At 34.1% G+C, this 20,509-nt stretch overlaps 1 protein-coding gene across 2 annotated transcripts in view; it reads right to left on the reverse strand.

The window, feature by feature from the left end:
- Window positions 1-14,528, reverse strand: part of LOC149145270 (MADS-box protein CMB1-like) — a 156,759-nt gene extending 142,231 nt beyond the window's left edge. Inside the window, exons 1-2 of one of the 2 annotated variants that reach the window (XM_089448241.1) lie at window positions 14,306-14,528; window positions 13,984-14,202 (exon numbers count right to left, since the gene is read on the reverse strand). In XM_089448241.1, the coding sequence (XP_089304367.1) occupies window positions 13,984-14,165 (182 nt within the window). In that variant the 5' untranslated portion in view covers window positions 14,166-14,202; window positions 14,306-14,528. Of the gene's footprint in view, window positions 1-13,983; window positions 14,203-14,292 lie in introns of both variants that reach the window. The other variant, XM_089448240.1, reaches the window with a different exon arrangement.
- Between the last annotated feature and the right edge of the window lie 5,981 nt (window positions 14,529-20,509).

The following is a 20,509-nucleotide window of genomic DNA, read 5'->3' on the forward strand; positions in this document are numbered from 1 at the left end:
TGTCCCCGAAATTGCTTCTAACTCTAGTCAAAACCCCCACCTCCAACTCAATCCAGGTTGGCATAAGGATGCCAGGCTCGACCATTGGGGGATAAAGGAGGAAATCATGTTGAAGAATAAGGAAGAAATTAAAAATGCTATTATTTCCAATTTCAAGGATAGGTTGTGGGATGATAAGGAATTAGAGGGGAAAAGTAAACTAAGATATTATAGGGAGCTCCTACTAACCAGAACTCCTGCTAACTAGAATTGTCTTTTTGTCTTGATCATTGCTAAGAAGAAAATGAGCAATGGAAAGATAAGAATTAATTTGCATAAGCTTCCAAGTGAAACCAAGAGTTGGTCTATTCCCAAAACACCTTGGGACGAAAGAATTTTCTCCTTTGTAATACTAAGATAGTTGAAGATGAAACACACTTTATCTTGGAGTGCCCCACCCTTAATCACATTTGATCTCCTTTTCAAACATTTGCCACACTACCAGCCTTCATGACTAGTTAATCAAGAAACTACAATGATCTCAAAAAGCTTCTCTCGTTTTCTTTTTTATAGAAATAAAATATTAAATAACCTCAATTCATTATAGCTTTCATGAATCGTTAAGTAAGCAAAACTATATTAAATAACCTCAATTCATTATAGCTTTCATTAATCGTTAAGTAAGCAAAACTATATTGATCTCAGAAAGCTTCTCTCACTTTTTTATTATAGAAATAAAATATTAAATAACTTCAGTTAATTACTTACTTTCTTAAAGTCGGATATACCATATTAGTGTTTGTGTATTTTAACCACCACCACTTGTTGAGAAATGTGCAAAAAGAAATGTTAAATTTAGAATCTGCTAAAAATAGTCCTGCTAAAAATAGCATGTCTAAAAATAACATGTCTAAAAATCGCAGTTTGGCCAGTGAGGTCATTGGCCACATTGGGTGAGAGGTGAAACTGCTAAAAATAGAAAGTTCTAAAAATAGCATTTTTGGGTCCCTTCCTATTTATAGCAATCCCTAGTCTATCTATAGGAAGTAAAATTAATTTTGGTCTTAACAGCGGTTGGAAATATTAATTAATTAATTCAGTTTAGTTAATTAGTTAAGGAAATTCGAATTTTGAAGTCTTTGTGAGCATGCCCATGAGTTGTCCCACTGATTGAGGAATTTATCCTTAATTTCCTCCACTGATTGAGGGAATAAGTATGAGTTCTATAACGAGAGAATCAGTTGACTTAGTTCTAACTAGTCAAGTCCAGTTAGATTATTTTAACAAGTTGTTAAAATAATAAAATATAGTTTGTTAATGCTTGCATGCATGTGACAACTATTATTTTAGATAACTGAGGATTCACAAATAACTGTTGCATGTCAGTTCTGTCAGAAACCCAGTTGAGATCAGATGTGGGACAGTGTACTATCAGATGCTTGACTATTTCTAGTAAGTAGTTTTTGCATGGTTGAGGAACTAGTGTCCTTAAGGATTGCGTAGTTGGATCATTGGTTAACTTGGTATGTTTGGAATTAATTGCATATGCTTTTATTATTATTTCCTAAGCAAACTGTGCAAGGAAATAGGGATTGGACCATAGGTAAAGCCTTTATATACAAGGCTTGGTTGGTTCATGAGACACATCTTCATATCTTCATAGTTCATTGAGAACTAAATAGCTTGAGAGCTAATTCTTTTTGTATTGTGAAGAGGATTTCTGCTTGATTGATAATACATGGTTGGGGTTTTATGCTGGTGCTTTCCCCTGGATATATCTTGTGTTATGTGTGATTATTTCTCTTGATTAGTCATGCATGTTTCTACTCGATGTTGCTCATGAATTCGATCATGCTTCCACTTAATGTTTTTTAGAAGTAGAACAAGTATTATGCTTTAGGGCATTGCATATATCGGTTTATTCTACAGGTGAAATTTCTACATGGTATCAGAGCACAGGTAATCAAGCAAGAACAGTATACTAGCAGAGAAATTCGAAGTTTATTAGATCTCAAGTTCTTATCACATCTATTTCATCAATGGCTTTCTATGGGTTGAGGCTTGAGTATGCCCTTGGTGGCAGCGCAAACTATATAGCTTAGAAGGATCGTATGGAGGCAGTTTTGGAGGATAATGGCCTTAAGGATTTCATTGATCAAGAAATTCCTTAGCCTACTAACAAGACTGAGCAGGTGGAATGGAGGAAGTGTGTGGCTAGAGCTAGGAGAATTATCTTGGAGGGAGTGCGAGATCACATTGTCTCGAGCCTCCATGGGAAGGAGACTCTACATGCAATGTGGAAAACATTGAAAGATTTATATCAGAATAGCAATGATCAGAGGAAGCTGGCACTGAAGGAAAAAATTCGAAAGATCAAGTGTGAAAGGGATGAGACGATCTCTATGTATCTGACCAAGCTCATCACATGCAGGGATGAGCTTGCAAGTGTAGGGGTTGTGACATTGGATGAGGATATGGTGAGTCTAACACTCCTTGGCCTTCCTAAACGCTGGCATAGCTACTAGGACTCGGTGAATGGAAGGGAGAAACTGCCAGATTGGGAAATACTATGGTCGGATTTGATGCAGGAGGAGTCAGACAGAGCACCAGAGATATTTCTTCATCCATGCATGATGAGGAGAACTGTGCCTTAGCAAGTAAGGCGAAGAAGGAGAAGGAGAAGGTTTCTCTTTCCGAATCCAGTTCTTCCAATGATGGGAAGAAGGTTGACAAAGCGAAAGTGTGATGCTTTCGTTGTCATGAGGTGGGACATTATGCTACAAATTGTCCACGGAGGAAATCCAAGAAGGGATCCGGGGAAGGATCTGAAAGTGAGGCACTTGCTTCACAGTTTGAGTTGGATTTCACACTCTTCGCATGCATGGTTTCATCCATGGTGGGAAGTGATTAGTTTCTTGACAGAGGAGCTTCTTTCCACATGACTGGCGACAAGAGTTTGTTCAGTACTTTGGAGGAGAAAGATCTCCAGATACTCATAGTGATGGGTAATGATGAGAAGTATAGTGTCTCAGGTGTAGGCACGGTTATTTTTCAGAGGGAGCATGGATCTCGCCTTACCTTAATCAATGTTAAGGATGTACCAAGACTGAAGAGAAACTTGGTGTCAATCGTGATGCTGGAAAAAAGAGGCTATGATGTAATCTTTAGTAATGGAAAGGTTTTCCTTAGACACATCATCACTAGACAGGTGAAGCAGATTGGTTCACGGGTCAAGAACCTGTATGCTCTTGAGGTTCAAGATGCATGCAAAACCTTGAGCAACAATGCAACTGATGGACTTGGTGGTGGAGAGGGAGGGTATATTACCTCTCAAGATGCAGAGCTATAAGAAGTCTCAGATGATTGTGGAGGAGCCACGAGTGGTGCAGCAGCTTCAGCAGGTTATGGAGAAGCCACAACAAGGGAAGTTGAGAGGAGATCAAGTAGAGACATCTACTCATGCAGAGACCTCCAGTATGGGGAAACTTCGAGCCAGGTGGGCCAAGGGATCACATGCAGCCATACCTCTAAGTAGGAGGTGGGGCGATATAGAGCGATCGTCCCAAGGAGGAGGGGCAGGATCCTTGAGGTACCCAACCTCTTGGATGAGACCTTGCTACAGGAGCCTCGATGTGGAGTAGCAAGAACTGACTGATTGGGTAGAGACATATGTGGATGGAACGGCAGAGAGAGAGACAGTGCAGGGAATCCTAGGACAACGCATAGCTAGCATGCTGCAGCAATGCGAGAGGCACAAGTGTTTTGCATAGTGCTAGGTGGCACAAAGAGGTGTGCAATGGTGCGAGATGCATGGAGATGTTGCAGTAGCGCAGATATCAGAGAGGGAGCACTTGTCAGCAGCAGATAGAGCTTCAGCATCAAAGTATGTTCCTAGTCCAACAGAGTAGTCAGTTGGGAGTGTTTTTTGTTCCAAGTGTTGTTGGACAAGTGGACTGGGTAGATGTGTTGCATGCAGAACATTCTAGAGTTACAGGACCGGGTTCGAGAGGAAGTCTTTTTTGTTGAGAGGGAGTGTTGAAAAATGTGCAACAAGAAATGTTAAATTTAGAATGTGCTAAAAATAGCATGTCTAAAAATAGCAGTTTGGCTAGTGAGGTCATTGGCCACATTGGGTGAGAGGTGAAACTGCTAAAAATAGAAAGTTCTAAAAATAGCATTTTTGGGTCTCTTCTTATTTATAGCAGTCCCTAGTCTATCTATAGGAAGTGAAATTAATTTTGGTCTTAACAACAATTGGAAATATTAATTAATTAATTCAGTTGAGTTAATTAGTTAAGGAAATTGGAATTTGAAGTCTTTGCGAGCATGCACATGAGTTGTCCCACTGATTGAGGAATTTATCTTTGATTTCCTCCATTGATTGAGGGAATAAGTATGAGTTCTATAATGAGAGAATCAGTTGACTTAGTTCTAACTAGTCAAGTCCAGCTAGATTATTTTAACAAGTTGTTAAAATAATAAAATATAGTTTGTTAATGCTTGCATGCATGTGACAACTATTATTTTAGATAACTGAGGATTCACTCATGAATAACTATTGCATGTTAGTTATGTCAGAGACACAGTTGAAATTAGATGCGGGACAATGTACTATCAGATGCTTGACTATTTGTAGTCAGTAGTTTTTGCATGGTTGAGGAACTAGTGTCCTCAAGGATTGCATGGTTGGACCATTGGTTAACTTGGTATGTTTGGAATTAATTGCATATGCTTTTGCTATTATTTCCTAAGCAAACTTCGCAAGGAAATAGGGATTGGACCATAGGTAAAGCCTTTATATACAGAGCTTGGTTGGTTCATGAGACATATCTTCATATCTTCATAGTTCATTGAAAACTGAATAGCTTGATAGCTAATTCTTTTTGTATTATGAAGAGGATTTCCACTTGATTGATAATAAATGGTTGGGGTTTTATGCTGGTGCTTTTCCCTGGATATATTTTGTGTTATGTGTGGTTATTTCTCTTGATTAGTTATGCATGTTTCTACTTGATGTTGCTCATGAATTCGATTATGCTTCCGCTTAATGTTTTGTAGAAGTAGAACAAGCATTATGCTTTAGGACATTGCATATATTGGTTTGTTTTACAGGTGAAATTTCTACACCACTATCATCAAAAAAATAAAAAATAAACATATTCACTTTACAACAAATCAATTTTTATGTTGATAAAAATAATTACCCTTTTACAACATATACATTGATATATGAGACTAGAGTATGCGCTAAAAATGCTTCTGCTTAGCTAAGAGCTCCTCTTCTTTAAATCTAAGGAAACAGGTTAACGGTTATGCTTAGCTAAGAGCTCCTCTTCTTTAAATCTAAGGAAACAGGTTAACGGCCCAAGCCCTTTAGGAACCACGAGGGTGATTTTCCTTGAATAATTTACATTAGGGGATAATCACCAGTAACAATTGTCCTCACTAGACAACTAAATAAAAAAAAATCCATTGATATAATAATTATAATATATTAGATATAAAAAAAAAAAAAAAAACTAATTTTATATATAAATCATAAATTAATTGAATTTAAAAAAATAATAATAAAAAATAAAATCGACTACTTAATTTTAAAAATAATGGCAAAACATATTATTTTAATGATTTAAAAACAATTAAAAATGTAGTTAACTTCAGGAAAAAAATGTATTATTTTTAACACTGGTAAAGAATTTAAAATGATTGTAGGTATTTCGTCAAGATGATATATTAGCAAAATGTATTATCCAACAAAATAGCAAAGCAAAAGATCAAAACTAATAAATAATATATATAAATAATTACTTAGAACGGAGTAAATAACAAAAGTGTGTAATTTAATTTTTTAATATTAAAAATAATAATTTAATTTGATAAAAGATAGTTTAAATAGTGTTTAAACATATTTGTAATGAAATTTATAATTTATTTCCCAATTATTTAAATAAAAATTTTATTTAAATATAATTTTAAAATAATTAACTAATTTAAATTTTATTTTTTTAATCCATATTTATTTAAAAAAAAAATATTTATATTTACTTAAGAGTAAGTGATTTAAACCCTTGAATTTAAGCTTAGATTATCTATTTAAAGTTAGTTTAAGAGTAAGTGATTTAAACTTATTGAATTTAAGCTTAGATTATCTATTTAAAGTTAGTTTATATATATATATATATATATATGAGAAAATAAGTAAAAATATTTTATTTATAATATAAATAAAGTTGGCTGAGGCGGTTAGTTGGTAAAGTCAGATTCTTAATGATGGTTAGGTATTGTGCTCAAACGTAAGCAAGGGTAGTGACTAGTCGTGTGAAAACTTAACCTGGGTCAAGCCCACTCACCTTTAAAGGTCGGCTGAGGTAAACTTAACCTGGGCCAAGCCCGCTTACCTTTAAAGGTCGGTTAAGGTGGCTGGTTGGTAAAATCATATTCGTAATGATGGTCAGGACTTGTGCTCAAACTCGAGCGAGGGCGGTGACTAGCCGGTTGGTAAAGTCAGACTCGTAATGATGGTCAAGTCTTGTGCTCAAACCCGAGCAAGGGCGGTGACTAGTCGCGGGAAAGCTTAACTTGGGCCAAGCTCGCTCACTTTTGTCAAGTCCCACTAGCACAACCGGTTGAGGATAAGCCTCGTTAGCAAGGTGACCCAGGATCAAACCTCACGAGGGGTGGTTGTGCCCTATGCTAGGGGGAGGAGACATGCTAAAAAATCCAATGACCTAAACTGCGTGGCACCCCATGTGACTTTGACGGATTAGATGCTCCTAGCTCCTCAAACCACAAATCAAGCCTAGAGGATCATAGACAACTTAATAAACAAACAAAAAAGTAATAAATAAATCAAATATTTTTCTTTAAAACTTCTTTTGATATAGAAATGACAGTCATTGAAATGTAAAGAAATAGAGTTGAAAAAAATGGTATTTTAAATGTGAAAGAATTGTTATAAATATATATATATATATATATATATATATATATAACAATAATACATAAATACTATAAAATATCTTTATCTTTCCATAACCAAAAAGTGAATTACAATAAAGTCATCTTATCCTTTAATAGGTTATATTATTATGTAAATTATCTTCCGGATACTAGAGATGTATGAGATGCTTAGCCTACAGGTATTAGGATTTATTAAATTATTTTTAATTGTTCTATTTGTTTTAATATTGTGATAGAATTAATTTAATTATTCTCTTATGTTTTATGATAGAATTAATTTAATTATTCTCTCATGTTTTATAAATTTAATTGTATTAATTATTTCGTATTTTAATTATATTTATTTTAATTAATTTTATAATTATTTTTGGTCATATTTTTTATTAATTTTTTATTTTAATTAATTAATTATTTTTAATTGTTTAATTATATTTATTTTAATTAATTTTAATTTAATTGTTATGGTTGTAATTATATTTATTTCAATTTATTTATTAATTATTTATTAATTATATAAATATTTTAATTTATTTATTTATTTTAATTATTTTAGTTTTAATTATTTTAATTTTATTTTTGAAGATTCTTCACCTAAAATCACATAGAGAAACTTTTGTGGACTTGTTTCGAACCAACCAGTGTGGTTCATTGTGAAGACAAGTTGAATGAGCAGATTTCGCTTTGCACATTAAATAGATAGGGCAGAATATCCAATGACTCAATTTTCTCGATAAGGTAACGACTAAAAAGACAACAGCTCGATTTGACCAGTGCTAGCTTGACTATGATAAGGGGTATAAATATATTAATTTATATATTTTATTTTTATTTTTTAATAAGAAATTCGATTAATAATATTCAAATTAAAATGTAAGTGGACCATGTTATCAATATATAATAGAATCTTCAAAAATTTGATATAGATCACAGAAGTCTTAATTCAATATTTTAATTTTAATTAATTACTTATTTTAATTATATTTATTTTAATTAATTATTAATTTTAATTGTTATAATTATATGTATTTCAATTTATTTATTATGGCTAATTCATTTTTCTTATTCTATTTGTTTTGATTAATTATTCTCTTATGTTTTATTTTAATTTTTAATTTTTGTTTAGGATAAAATGCCCTATTCTAATTGTGTTAATTATCCCTTATTATATGAAATACTATGGAAAGAACCATGGTTACCTAAATCTTGAGTCAACAAACAATGAATATTAAATTGACTTTATGATATAGTAAAAGTTATCCTAATATTTATTATAAACATACTATGAAAAAAACCATAATTACCCAAATCTTGAATCAATAAACAATCAATATTAAATTGGCTTTATGATATAGTAAAACTTAGCCTAATATTAAATTGACTTTATAATATAATATAATTTAGCCTAATTACTCTAACCAAAATGGATATAAATTTATGATATAGTAAAACTTAGCCTAATATTAAATTGACTTTATAATATAATATAATTTAGCCTAATTACTCTAACCAAAATGGATATAATATTTATTATTAAAAAAGAGAAAAAAGAAAACAGACAGAAGTTCAATAAAAATAAGGAATTCAAGTAAGCCCAAAAGCATACAAAGTTGAGGAAAATTTAAATAAAGTTAATAAAAGTTCAATGAAAATAGGGAATTCAAGTAAAAACAAAAGCCTACAAAGTTGAAGAAACTCTAACGCTTTATATAATGTTAATATAATATAATAGATTCGAAAAGATAACAATATATAAATAGACAAAAGCCTACAAAGTTGAAGAAATTCTAAACCATTTATATACTGTTAATATAATATAATAAATTCGAAAAAATAGCAATATATAAATAAATTTAGATTTGAAACTGCATTTGCACAATGAATGCAACGCTCTTTCCACGAGAGTTAAATGGTGGGTTTTCATCCTCTTGAATCGAAACGAAACCATAGAGTTGGGAACAAATATAAATATGCAAGAGTGTAATGTTTTAAATAAATGAAACTACATGATATTTTAAGATTTATGAGGTTAAAAGATTTATGAGGTTAAAAATAGTTTATGAAATTATTAGTTTTTTTGTTTTTTTGGTATTTGTAATTTAATTATTTTTCGATTTAATTGGTTTAATTTTCTAACAATTTTTTCGCTAAAAAGACAATGCTAATAAATTGTAGCTCACATGTTTTCATAATTTTTTCTTATGTTTTTGAATGCATCACATTCTAAAATGAAATGTTTTTCCGATTCCTAGACGTGCAAAATGTACACAGCCGTTCTTCCCAAGCTTTTTTAGGCCTTTTCCACTGTAGTGTTTCACACCTAAGTTGATGTGAGCTAGTGCTTAATTAAACAATAAGAACCTTTGCCCTCCACGAAATGCTAGCTCCAATGAACTCTTTTTGTTGTAGATCACACATAGGGTTGAATTCCTCAATGTAATATTTCTTCTTTCTACCCAACTCTTTTCCCAATACCTTTTTAGGAAACTTCTCCATAACAAAATCCTTTAGCTTTTTGCTATTTATGGGATAGGCATTGAGGTAGATATTCTATTTTTGCATCCATGTGTAGTTTTGTTTCATCCATGTTTTCTTTCTTTTATTAGTGCCTTCACTGAAGATAACATTAGGCCATCTACCTACTCTCATTTGCTCAAATTCTTTTTAGATATCTTATGAGCCACACCACAGCAATTGCTTCAATGGGAGTTGCTCCTTTTTCACTCAACATTATCTCATAAGGTACTGAACTTTTTATTTTGAACTTGCTCATGATCAAGTGTTTTTGGATTTTCTCAATTTATTTCTATTTTGAGACGGGAAAGCTGCTAACCCACAATTCACACCCATATAACATTATTAGACAAACTAAAAGTCCAAAAAATAAGATTGTTTTTTAAGCCTAAAAATCCATCTTATATATTGAAAATTTATTATAAATCTATATTTAAAATAAATCTTCAATGATTTTTTAATCCCTCAGTGTCATCGTCCAAAGCTTTAGTAGAATGAGTTGCTACGGCAGGCAACATGAGATTAGATGGGAGTTACCGGACATTTTTGTACGTAGGGTCAAGGTTCTATGAGATTTGAGGGAGTTAACGGACATAATATTGCGTGAGGTTTTATCGGGTTATGCTTTAAACCATTATGTTTAAAAATTTATACAGATTAGGTTTGAATTTGAGTGATTCGTGCAAGGACGTTCCCTAAGTATATACACAGAGATCATGTCCGCAATTTATATTTCAGTGTCCTACCCTGCGAAGCACCAAGAAGAGGAATGGCAGTGTTGTCAGCCATCGCTCACCAACCAGAGCTTTACAAGAAAAATAGGTTATTCACCGAGGGCACCCTGGTTAGCAGCCATCATCAGAGATTTCAATGACTTGTTAAAACCTAAATGTATAGTATTTATTATCCTTGAATTAATTCTTTGTGATTTATGATAATTTGTTATTTGAGTCTTTATGATTTCCAGTCAATTAGTGTGGGTTATAATGTGGTTTATTATAAGGACAATTCTAAAAGATAGTTATCAGTTTCTTGTGATTTTTTTTTATCATAAATTATTACTAGTCTCTACGATTTCCAGCCACCCAATATTATTAGTCTCTACGATTTCCAGCCACCCAATATGGCTCAAGCAATGCAACTGAAATTATTATAAGTCCCTACGATTTCTGGCCAACCAATATGACTCATCATCAGTACAATTCTGTGCAGATAATTATCATTTTCCTGTAACTTTTCTTTATAGATTTAGTAATATGATGATGCTTTGATTATTGAAATAGTAATGAGAGTCATTCAGGTTCACTGGTCCATGAACAATATTATGAAATTTACGATTTTTCATAGCCCGAATGACTTTTCGTACCCTAATTGCATTGAGTAACCTACCTAAGAAAACGTTTGCTGCACGAATAGACTGCAGATTATTCCGATCGCTGAATCGTACTCAATAAAACAAAAACTTTCCAATGCAAAGCATTTGTTGCAACAGTAGGGTTTTCATCGTCCATTAGAAAACGGCGACGTGCCATGAATACGGGAGCTCTGGGACAATCATGCAACCAGGGAAGTGGCAATCGCCGGGTCATGGTGTCAGTCAAAGGTGGAGTACCCACAAGTAACTTCGCGTCGTTACATTTACCCGGACAATAACTCTAAAAGATTCAGTACCATGTCGGTGCTTTAAAAAAAGCGCCACACAGACGGCCACGGAAAGCGTCTCCATTCGACCCAAAAGCAACTAAGAAAGAGTGAAGCGCGGTTCTGGAGATTAATCAATCATTAATACTTAAATTCAGCGGAGGGATTGAGTAGCTCCTGTTAATTGTCATAGACATCAGACATGTGCACTGTCGCTTAAATACGAAACAGCCATGAATGCTCAGACCTCAATACAGAGGTTGGGAGTCTTCTTTATGACTCATAAAACCGGCTTTGAATTACGTGTATGTATCTAACACGGTGCAGAGGGTCCAGTACACTGGAAGACTTAAAGTCCAGGTAGAATTATAGTAATAGGTTAGCATGTATACGAACATGTTGAAAATACTCGCTAGGTAAAATATTTTCTATCCCACAGCCAAAACGAATATATGCTTTATTCTCCACCCACTGAGATTCATAAACCGTTTAACTTACTGATTCATGAATTCTTTCCTTGCGTTGCAAGCGTACACCTCGATTTATTTTAGGTTTTCCTTTTCCTTGACGTTATGATAAAAGGTGCGTCATGTCGGTTTAGATACAATAAAAAATCTACCCAATATACAAAAATTAAAATCAAAGCCAGAGATAATTTGAAGTATAAACTTTCTACTGTTTGGTTCGAACCCAAGTCCGGTAATTTCGAATATGATTGCTTCCAGTATAGCAGGAAGTTTCAGAGATATTCTGACGATCTCTGTCCAGTAACTTCGAATATGATTGCTTCCAGTATAGCGGGAAGTTTCAGTGATATTCTGACGATCTCAAAATCTCCCAACTGATATCTCCCATCTTAACCCTAGAAAACGATCGCATAACAATGAACATTTCCCCCGCATAACAATGAATATTTTCCCCATCGAAACTAAAATTAGGTAAGAGAATTTTTTGGTCAATTTTCGAACCAATAAGTGTGGTTCATCATCAAAATAAGATTTTTGTTATTACTAGTTTTGATTTCAATTTTTATGTATTGGGTAGAATTTTCTTTTGTTTTTGTTTGGTTGATAAAGGATTTTAGTTATAGTTTGGTGAACATCTTTTTTCCTAACTATACAATTTAAATCTCTTGAAACATGTTGTATTCAACCTATTCAGTTTGATTTAGATTTAATTTCAAAATTTGGATTATCATAAAAATTTTTATATGATAAAATAAATCTATCCAATTGTTTTTGTTTGACTAAGAGATGCTTTTTCTAGGGTGTCAATCTTCAAAACCCATAGGCATATGGCACGAGTGAAAGCTTGCCCTTTACAGCTTATCAACACGGTAATTTTAGGTGGTGTGGTTTTCTTTGAATAAAGAGTAATGAGTTAGCCCTACATTCCTGGATAGAAGCTAGTGAGAAGCTACCCCATTACTAGTTTAACTCAGTTATGATAAGTTTTCTCACTATTTAAAAAAAAAAATTATAATTAAATATAATTGCTTTACAGTTTTAGTCATAAATATCTGAAATTTTCCAACTAATTAGACCCATTATTAAAATAAGATAAAATTATGAATATTTTGTAAATATAAATATGAAAAAAAATATTGAAATAGGAAAGGGTTTCTACAAGATTATCTATATATTTGGTTAACATTCACTCAAATTATGGAGTGAAACATGATTGTAAGCTATGGAGTGAAAAATGATGGTATATATATTCGATTAACATTCACTCAGGTTATGGAGTTACTTCAGTAGCCTTCCACAACTGAATTTTTGAGTTTTAAACCTAGCAGATGATACATCACATACCATCCTAATTATTTGTTTTTTTTACTCCAATCTAACCTTGTCTGCTCATGCTCACACGTATATGACTGAAAGAACGGTACTAAGAACGAAAAGTTGAAAACTAAAACACAGTATATCAGTATCATACTCCCTATAAATTATAGCCTAGATAGTGCACGTTCATTATTGGATAGGAAACATCAAGTCACTGAACAACTTGGGTGGGAAAATTTTGTGTTTCTAACATTATTGGATAGAAAACATCAAGTCACTGAACAACTTGGGTGGGAAAATTTTGTGTTTCTAACATTATTGGATCGGAAACATCAAGTCACTTAACAACTTGGGTTGGAAAATTTTGTGTTTCTAACATTAGAAAAACATAATTTAAGTTGAGCGCAGATTTTGGGTTAACTATGTGATATGCTTTTATTTATGTGTGATATATTTTTGTTGAAGTCAATCTTTTCAACTACAAGCACTGGGAAGTGCTATATTGATTGCTATGTATATCTTGGGCTATATATCATCTAACTTCAATTAATATATATCTATGAATATATAGCATCTAACTTAAGGAGTCTGATCAGATGTAATAATATATATCCAAGATATATTTCATGAATACATGGAATGATATATATCCCAGATATATTGCATTTTAAAGCAATACTGCCAGTGCATGATGCTTATCTTAAGCTATTATCAGGACATACATTCAAAAGAAGATATAGAGCCCATTCAACCATCTTCTGTATGCCTCTATATTTTTGAATGGGTGACTGACTATGGTTAACCAAATCAGGTTAAACAAAATCATTCTTCCACACTTAACCTTGAAACTATGCCTAATATGTTGACAAACTGCAAAAATCTACACTCTATGGAACCCGGAATTGTTAAACGTTTCAAGATGAATTTTAGATTCGATGCTAGACTAAATATCCACAAAGATAACATTAAGAAAAGGGTGTATAGTTTGAAGGATGAATGGAGAATCTCTGTTACTATATTTTTCTACTAATAACTAAAAACTAAAAACTATTTCATATTTTCGCTATCCTTAACATGGATAAAATTAAGTTGGGACTGCTGAATATACCTTGAACTAGCAAAATCGTAGAGCCTTCCTGTGTTTGAAAAGATGAGAACAGCCACCTCTGCATCGCATAAAACAGAGAGCTCGTGGGCTTTCTTGAATATTCCTGCCTTGCGCTTTGAGAAAGTTACCTGTCTGCTCGTTACATCATCTATTTTCTTTATTTCAATCTTCCCTCGCCCCATGATCACGTCTCTGTCTGTCTGCCTGCCTGTCTGTGTTCTGCAAAGCAAAAACAAAAAAACACCTCTCAATACCTTTTCATGGCAATCTTAAGGTCGTTAGGGAGATCTCCCAGACAAAGAAATTTACCTTAAAAACAAACCTTGTGCACCCTCTTGATAGACAAGGAATCTACTGCTACTGCACCAGAATTCGAACTAATGCATACAGACACAAGACTAATGAACTGCACAATTTTTGCTTTCACTTGCAGCAATGACAGGCCACGTTAATTTAACTGGTGGAACCCAATGTAGTGGATATCTGGAATAAATTGCAATAAAGCCTAAATAGATCGATATATTCACAAACGTCACATTCAATGATTCATTGCAGCGTAATGGAGGTTTAAATTAAAAAAAGAAGAAAAAAATCAGTCTGTCACCGTCGTCTAAGATTGGTAAGAAAGGAGGCTGCTAACATTTTCACATTTTCCGTTAGGGTACGAGGTGTGAAAGTTTGGAAAGTGGATCCCACAAAACTAGATTGATTTCACTCCACCATTTTCCAATGCTCACACGGGGACCACGGCTCACTATTTCAATGGTGATGCTGCTTCATCATCCTGTACGTTTTCTGCAGGCCTGCACTTTCTTGGGAAGACAACAGGTAGGAGAAGTATAAGCATTTACATGTGGAACAAAACAGTGATAACGTTACAGTAAGTCGGCTGTAGTTTGGTGATCCAATTCCATTCACATTGTATTTATAATGGGAACCTTTAACTGACACATCTCAGGGTTCAGTCCTCATTTTGAGCTACCTAACACAAATCACAATAAATATGCTGCACTAAATATGGTCGCTGTATGTTGATGGATGTTAATGGAATAAAATGAGAAAACAATTTGCTCTCAAAAAGTGTACATATTGAGGATGGAAGAGAAATGTGTCTTCATACATCAGAAAAGTGAATATTCTTTCAGAATGGAAGAGAAATTTGTCTGCATACATCATTTAGTTTCGGCTGTTTGCCAGTAAACCTGAAACCATTGTGTGTCCTTGTAACTTTGCTCGGAAGAAAAGCCACAACATAGGTTAAGTCAAAAACTTCTGTACCTTGATGGTTTGAGAACAAATTATTTTTTGACAGCATCTCGTAGAGCATCAAGAAAGAAGCATGTTCGAGTATTTGAATTTTACTTACCTTCCTTTTAAATTTAGTAATTATTTATTTAAATTATGCAATTTTTTATTATTTTAATGTTTTAATTATTTTATGTATTTAAAAATATATTAAAAAAATGTTAAAAGAATTTTAATTTGAGTAATTTGGTGAACAATTTGTTTATCTAAATGAGTTCAAGTTTTTAGACACTAGACTTTTGGATTTTTACGGTATTTATGAAATCGTGGTATCTACTATAAGAGTGACCACCAATTTTTTGAATTTATGGTATTTATTGTAAGAGTGACCACCCATTTTTTGAATTTATAGGTTCTCAGGAAATTATTATTCCAATTAAAAATTACAATCCCCAAAAAAATACTGAAAAACTAAATCTTAAAATAATTAAATTACTCTTAAATCAATAAGTTTCAAAAATATGAATTAATTTGATTTAAGAGTATTCTAATTATTTTAAATTTTAGTTTTATATTTATTTTTTGTTTTAGGGATTGTAATTTTTTATTTTTATTTTTTATTTTTTGGAATAATAGTGTCTCTGGAGAATCCATAAATTCAAATAATAGATTATCACTAATACACCAAATATAATTATTTAAAACAACATATTTTATTTATTTAAAATAATAATAATAATATAAACATAATCATTTTTAATTAACTAACATGAATATAATGAATGACAAAGTACATCCAAGGAAATAATTTACCATTAGAATATCTACTTATAATTTCAATGATTTAAGCTAAAAATAAAATATTATTATAATTAATAAAAATAATCTAGTAAATATAATATTAAGCAAAGTCTTTCGGTAGAAATCACATAAAAGAAATTTTTGGCCGGGGCATTTCCAACCAACAAGTGTAGTTTATTATCAGGACCAGATAATATTGTTTTTAATTTATTAATATAATATATATATATATATATTATATATATATAATATATATATATATATATATACATATACATATACATATACATATATAACTTGGTTTTGAAAAGGTTTGTAACTAGACCTTTTTTGCAATTCAATGACTTAATTTGATCATATGTTTCATTTTCAACCTTGTGCTTTAGTTTCATTGACTCAACCTTTTTCTTCAATTTACAAACCATTGACCTACAAATATTTGAGAATTTACAATATGAAATGAAATGATACATGTATGGTATCAACGTATCACTGGAATAGGATTGTGAGAATGGTCGTTTGCATTTGCGTTTGCGTTAGGGTTTTTATCTCCAGCGATGGTGACGCCAAGGAATGCAGGGCCACCAAAGGGTGTAAGGACTGCAAATCTAGCCTTTCATCCATATCTACGCTGGAAGATTTATTTCTTGAAGAATATATGCTTTACTTGCTCATAGATTTGGAAGAAATCCACTTGGAGAATTGGGTTGACGTCGTTGCAGTCTCTCGGAAGTGGAAACTCTTGTATCACAGATCTGGGTGTGGACATATTTGTTATACCCAAGAAGGCGTGATCTAGAGAAACCCTAGTCAGTAAGTTTCATTATCTGAAATCGCATGTTGTTAAATCTTGGGATCTGATCATCGATAATGTCTCTGACTCCCAACTCAAGGCATGTCGAGAAATCCATGAATGGCTAGTTAAGATTTCCAGTCTAGTGGAACAATCACTTCATGCAAATTTTCAAGAGTTTGTGCATGAATGGGATCCCCATGAGAGAAGGATATTTTTTGTTGATTGGGCAGAGGTATTATCTTTAGGGTGTGCTGATACAGATCATATCGCAAAGGCATTGGGTCATTAGATCTCTTTTTTGCTAGATTCATGTGCAACCGTTTTCGCAACATTAGATCTAGTCCATTATGTTATGCTCTTGACCTGCGAGAAATTCCATAATACCATAAATGCAAAGAAATATAACCCAGAACATAGAATAAAATGAGAAAAAATAGCAAGTCTTTTATTATTCAGAAATAGATTCAATGTTCACTTGCCTCTTCGAGGGGGCAACCTCTAACAAAGAAGAGCTCGATTACAAATAAGACTCAATGATCTTTCCCTTACTAACTACGACTATTTATAGCTAAATGACCTCCAACAACCTAACGACTAGTGGTCCTTTGCATAACATGGGTTAACCACTTTATTTATTAAATATGGCCCATTTGCAACTAATTGTGGTCCCTTTCTTAAATATGGGTCAACCATTTACAACTAATATGGGCCTTATTGGCTCTCTTAACTAACTATGACTATGACTTAGCCCATTGGGCTTATTACGTAAATAAAGGGGTTAGGGTTGGACCTTAACATGCCCTCTCCCATCAAAAGCAACCTTGTCCTCAAGGTTGGAGCTGCGGAAACTGATGAAGAATAGTGGTTGGTTCCCAGGTCGCATCTTCTGGAGAGGTGTCTTTCCATTTGACGAGGACTTCCTTGAACGTGTGGTGGCGTAGATGTCTTCACATGTATTGAGTGCTTGTTCTGGTTTGAGCCAGAGTGAGCCTTCCTCATCCAATTCAGGTAGACTAATTTCCCCACCACTTTCTTGAGGCATGATACATGGAAGACAGGATGGATTTTGAAGTTGGTGGCAAGGCCAGTTTGTAGGCAACTGCTCCAATGCGTTGAAGTATCTGATAAGGTCCATAGAATTTTGGTGCTAGTTTCTGGTAGCCCTTTTCTTTGAGAGATGTTTTCTTATATGGTTGCAGTCGCGGGAATACCTGATCCCCTTCTTGAAATGTGGGCTCGGAATGATGTTGGTTTGCCTGTTACTTCATTCGATTCTGAGTTTGATGTAGATTGTCTTTGAGATGAGCTATCATGGTGGCACAGTTCTATAGGAGTTGATCAACTGCCTGCCTTAGAACATCTAGGGATATAAGAAATAGGTGAAGGTGGGAGTTGGCCATACACTGCCTCGTATGGAGTCATCTTGGTGGCTTCATGATAGTTAGTATTATACCACCATTCAACTAAAGGTAGTCATTGTACTCATTGATGCTGCTTTTCTAGAATGCAAGCACCTTAGATATGTCTCCAAACATTTGTTGGCTGCTTCTGTTTGAGTGGATGTTGCTTCATTTGTTGGAGTTGCTTGCCTTGTAGCTTGAAAATTTCTTGCCAAAATTTGTTGGTGAAAGTGGGGTCATGATCAGACACAATGGAAGTTGGAATGCCATGCAATTTGAAGATCTGGTCCATGAAAGCTTGAGCCACCAAAGTGGGGGTAAATGGGTGGGGTAGAGCGCAAAAATGAGCATATTTAGAAAGTTTGTCCACAACCACCATGATGACGGATTTGTTGCCCAACTTTGGGAGACCAGTGATGAAATCCATGGAAACATCCATCCAGACAGAGGCAAGGAGTGGCAATGGTTGTAAGGTTCCCGGTAACTTGACTGTTTCTCCTTTGTTGCGTTGACACACATCACATTCAACTACAAAAGTAAGAATGTCATTTTTCATGCCAGTCCAAAAGAAAGAACAACAAGCGTGAGCATAAGTCTTCTAAAAGCCTGAATGCCTTGCAGTTGGAGATGAGTGCAACTCTTCCAAATATAGGTTTTGAGGGTGGATGCCGACAATATAACTACTCAATCCTTGTAGCAAAGAATATCATCCTTCCAAGAGTAGTCGGCTGAGGAATTAGGATCTTCTCTCAAGTTATTAATAAGTTGGGAGAGAGAGGGGTGTGAGAACCATTCCTTGCAGGCCTCTTCAATCCAATCTGGTATGGGAAGAGAGATTGATAGATGGGTGCTTTCATCCTCAAATTGGCACAATAAAGCATCAACTACTACATTGTCATGCCCTTTTTTGTAAATTATCTCATAATCATATCCCAGCATTTTGGCCAACCATTTATTTTGTTGTGGCAACGATAGACATTGCTCCAAAAAATATTTTAGGCTTTGATGGTCCACGTGGATTTGGAAACATCCCCAACAAGTATGGTCATCAGGTGTCTACTGCATGTAAGATGGCCATCATTTCTTTCTCATAGGTAGATTGACCCAGATGTTTTCCACTCAGTTGTTGGCTGGTGAAGGCCAATGGTCAACCTTCTTGCATTAATACAACACCAATACCAGTACTGGAAGCATCACATTCAATCACAAAATATTTGGTGAAGTTTGGTAGGGCCAATACGGGAGTGGAGCACATGGCCTGTTTGAGAGCCACAAATGCCTGCTAAGCTACATTAGTCCAGAGAAATGATTTTTTCTTGAGAAGATTAGTGAGGGGTCTAGCAATGCGACCATAATTGCGGACAAATTTGCGATAGTAGCCAGTGATACCCAAGAATCCCCTCAAAATCTTCAAGGTTTTTGGTTGGAGCCAATCTTGCATTGCCTGTATCCTTTTGGGATCAACCCTCACTCCTTCACGACCCACAATGTGTCCCAAATACTCGAATTCTTCCACGCCAAAAGAGAACTTAGATAATTTGACAAATAATTTTTGATTTCGAAGAAATTGCAATATCAGATCTACATGCTAAAGATGTTTGTCCCAGGTTAGGTTGTAGATGAGAATGTCATCAAGGAAGACGAGGACAAATTTTCGAAGATATGGTTTTAGCAGGTGGTTCATGAGGCTTTGAAAAGTAGATGGAGCATAATTACAGAGGCCAAATGGCATGACCAAGAATTCATAATGGCCTTCATGAGTTCGGAAGGAAGTCTTGGGAATGTCTACTTCCTTCATGCGTATTTGGTGATAGCCAGAGCGAAGATCTAGCTTGGTAAAGAATTGAGCACCATGTAGTTCATCAAGAAGATCATCAACAACCGGAATAGGAAATTTGTCTTTGATAGTGAGCTTGTTGAGGGCCTGAAATTCCAGACACATGGGCCATTCTCCATCTTTCTTTAGCACCATGACCACTAGTGATGGATAAGGATTGATGCTAGGATGAATAACACCCGCTTTGAGGAGTTCCTTGATGATTTTTTCAATTTCATTCTTTTGGGTGAAAGGATATTGGTATTGCCGCACATTAGGGGGTTGGGCCCTCGGGACCAAAGGGATGCTATGATCATGTTCAACCTTAGAGGGTGGAAGCTCTTTAGGTTTGTCAAATACCTGCTAGTGGCGGTCTAAGACCTGTTGCATCTCAAGATGAATATGAGTAGTGGATTCAATGGCTTGGATGACATTAAATTGGGCGATGATTGCCCATAAAAAACAATG

The sequence above is a fragment of the Pinus tabuliformis genome, chromosome X (assembly GCF_031772625.1).
Source record: "Pinus tabuliformis cultivar Carrire ecotype Pingquan chromosome X, CPIR1, whole genome shotgun sequence".
Taxonomy (NCBI): Eukaryota; Viridiplantae; Streptophyta; class Pinopsida; order Pinales; family Pinaceae; genus Pinus; species Pinus tabuliformis.